This window comes from Cariama cristata, unplaced genomic scaffold, assembly GCF_000690535.1.
Source record: "Cariama cristata isolate BGI_N322 unplaced genomic scaffold, ASM69053v1 scaffold27210, whole genome shotgun sequence".
Classification (NCBI taxonomy): Eukaryota; Metazoa; Chordata; class Aves; order Cariamiformes; family Cariamidae; genus Cariama; species Cariama cristata.
In genome coordinates, this window is record NW_009593380.1 from 3,202 (window position 1) to 6,016 (window position 2,815).

Consider the following 2,815-nt stretch of genomic DNA (forward strand, 5'->3'; position numbering starts at 1 on the left):
GGGTGGCAGGGGGCAGCGGGCAGTCCAGTGCCTGCCCGGCACCCTCCTCCCCATTACTGCCAGCCCCTGGGGCCACAGGGCCTTTGGGGACACCTGGAGAAGCTGCAGCACCTGCAGGGGATGGGTCAGAGCATGGGGCTGTCATGGCCACATCTGCTGCAGGTCCAGGGACACAAGCCACCACATCCCACCAGACCCCCAGCCACATCCCACCAACCACCAGAATGAACCCATGGCAAGGACCCACTGGGTCCCACTGCATCTCACAAGACCCACAGCTACGTCCCACCACCCCCAGCATGAACCTATGGCCATATCCTAGTGGGTCCCACCACATCCCATGAGATCCATGGTCACATCCTACCAGGTCCCACCACCTGCAGCACAGACCCACAGCCACATCCCACTGGGTCCCATTGCCTCCGACCTAGCCCCACAGCCACAAGGGGCTCCCCCGGGGCAGAAACACCCCCAGCACCACTGCTGCAGCCACCCCAGGGTGGGGTCCATCCCTGGTCAATTGAGGGACCTGGCCCCATGGCACTGCTCCACATACCTGGGCTGCCATTATGGCCAGAGACTTTTGACTGTGGGGAGGCCCCTGAGATGGATTCAGAAGATGCTGCCAGAAGCCCGAAGAGACCCAGGAACCGCTCGCTGAAGTCCCAGACGATGGGCAGGAGCACAGTGCCAAGGCAGGGTGAGCCACCGGTGGCAGGCAGGGGGCCCAAGGGGAGGCTGGGCCCCCCAGGGCCTCCCTCCCCAGGGCAGCCCTGAGTACCCAGGAGGCTCAGCAGGGCCCTGAGAGACTGCCTAGTCACTGGGGGGTGCATCCTTTTGGCCTTGGTGGGCACCCTGTGAGCTGCTGGGTCCTGGGGGTCAGGGCACCAGGGACACTGGGCCCCACTGCCTCCCATGGTGGGAGGCAGCGGGCAGGGGGGTAAAGTGCTCAGGGAGGACAAAGGGTCAGGACGGCCCAACTGGGCAAGCTCAGAACGGTGCTGGTGGGGAAGGGGGTGCTTGCTGGCGGCAGCCCCAAAAACCCCCTGCCCTCAGGGACAGCATCTAAGGGCACTGGTGGGTTATTGCTGCTTTGGCTGGTTAAGGCAACGCTGAAAAAAAAAATTGACGTTGCCTGCCTGGGGGTCACTGGTGTTAGCATGCAGGCATGGCCCTGACCCCTTCAGCTCTGGGCTTTCTCCAGTTGCCCCCTGTGACTTGGCTGCCCAGCTGCTAGTCCTGCCTGCAGGGTGCTGCCTCTGGGGGCCCCCCTGTGAACCTCAGGGGATCTGGGGAGAGTTGCTGCATCTGGTGGGGACAAGTGGAGGCCAAAGCAGGGGCTGGCAGGTGGGTGGCTCTTGGGGCTGCTGTTGGCCCTGGGAATGATGTCGTGGGACTGCAGAAAGGGTAGGGTGATGAGCCAGGTCCCCGTGGGGGTAGTTGTGGCCTCCAGGGTCTTCGCCCCCAGAGGGACCATAGGGAAGCTGCCGACAGTGCTGGGTGGGGGGATGCCGGTGCTGGGGGCCATGGCCAGGTGCCCCTCTGCTGAGAACAGCGGGCTCAGGCCAAGACCTGTGGGGAACCACAGGGATACAGGAGTCAAGCGGGTACCAGCAGGTTCTGGGCACCCCTATTCTTAAACTGGGATGGATTGGGAAGGCGGAGGACAGGAGAAAACAGAGAGCAGGATGTTACAGAGAAGACAGGGAAGTCCTGGGAAATGTGGGGAAACCAGGAGGGCATCGAGGGGAATGGGATGTGTGGCAAGACCCCAGGGCATACAAGGGAGACAGGAAGGGTCTGGGACTGGACAGGCATCACCAGATGTATGGTGTGACATGGACAAGGTGGGTACACCAGTGGGAACTTGGGGGAGGGCAGGCCAGGGACTAGCGTGGACAGGGGACCCCAGTACCTGTGCCTGGGCAGCAGGGGCCTGGGGTGCCCTCCGTGCTGCAGTACACTGTGGCCATGGTCGTTGTTTTCCAGCGGTGATTGCAGAGCTTGGTCATGTCCTGCTGGCCCTGGGCCCCAGGGGCCCCTCGCTCAGCCACTGCTGCCCCCGGGTCAAAGTTAAACACCTACAGCAACAGGGCAGGCTGAGAGTGGCGACCAGCCACCCCACAGGGAACTCCAGAGCCTCCCAGCACAGGGCAGCCGCATCCCCTCTTCCTGCAGCCAGGGCCATCCCTTGCAAGCCCTCTGTGTCCGGGGAGTGCCCGCAGTGCAGCCCCCCGCAACTGCCCCTCCCTGTCCCACACTTGATCCCCCCCACACCTTGTACATGTTGAGAGGGCACTCAAGGCCACACTTGCAGGTCCCGTCGGCCAGCAGGTAGGCACAAGTCTGCTCCAGTGAGGTCAGTGTGGTGCCGCTGGGGCTGGAGGGCATAGATGGTGAGCAGGGGCCAAGGAGGGGGGTTTAGGGGGATCGATGACTGCTCCTACCTGATGTAGCACACGGAGCCCTCCTCCACCTTGCGCTCCCAGCCCACGGGCACATGCCCGGCAGATGGGCACGCGGGTCGGGCTGTTCCAGTGCAGTCATCACCACTGCTCATTGTGCCCCCTCGTCGCACAAACACCTGTGGTGGGCACTGGCAGGGGGTCACGCCAGGAGCAGCAGGGGCAGACGAGCAAATGGGACAACAGGACTCAGCAGGACCACGGGTGCCAGGGCACTGGGGAACGACTCAGGGACCCAGGGGTTCTCAGAGCCATAAGGCAGCAGGAGTCAATAGGGAGTGCCGAGGGGCCACAGGACAGGACCACAGGGGTCTGAAGATACCCAGGGAAGTAGAGCAGGACTCAGCACA

At 63.5% G+C, this 2,815-nt stretch overlaps 1 protein-coding gene across 1 annotated transcript in view; it reads right to left on the reverse strand.

Moving 5' to 3' along the window:
• MBD6 (methyl-CpG binding domain protein 6) overlaps positions 1–2,560 on the reverse strand; it is a gene marked incomplete at its 3' end in the record, with an annotated part of 4,157 nt that extends 1,597 nt beyond the window's left edge. The window contains exons 1-4 of the mRNA XM_009710241.1: positions 2,448–2,560; positions 2,278–2,380; positions 1,916–2,081; positions 1,280–1,572 (exon numbers count right to left, since the gene is read on the reverse strand). Coding sequence (XP_009708543.1) covers positions 1,280–1,572; positions 1,916–2,081; positions 2,278–2,380; positions 2,448–2,560 — 675 coding nt within the window. The remainder of the gene's footprint in view (positions 1–1,279; positions 1,573–1,915; positions 2,082–2,277; positions 2,381–2,447) is intronic.
• Between the last annotated feature and the right edge of the window lie 255 nt (positions 2,561–2,815).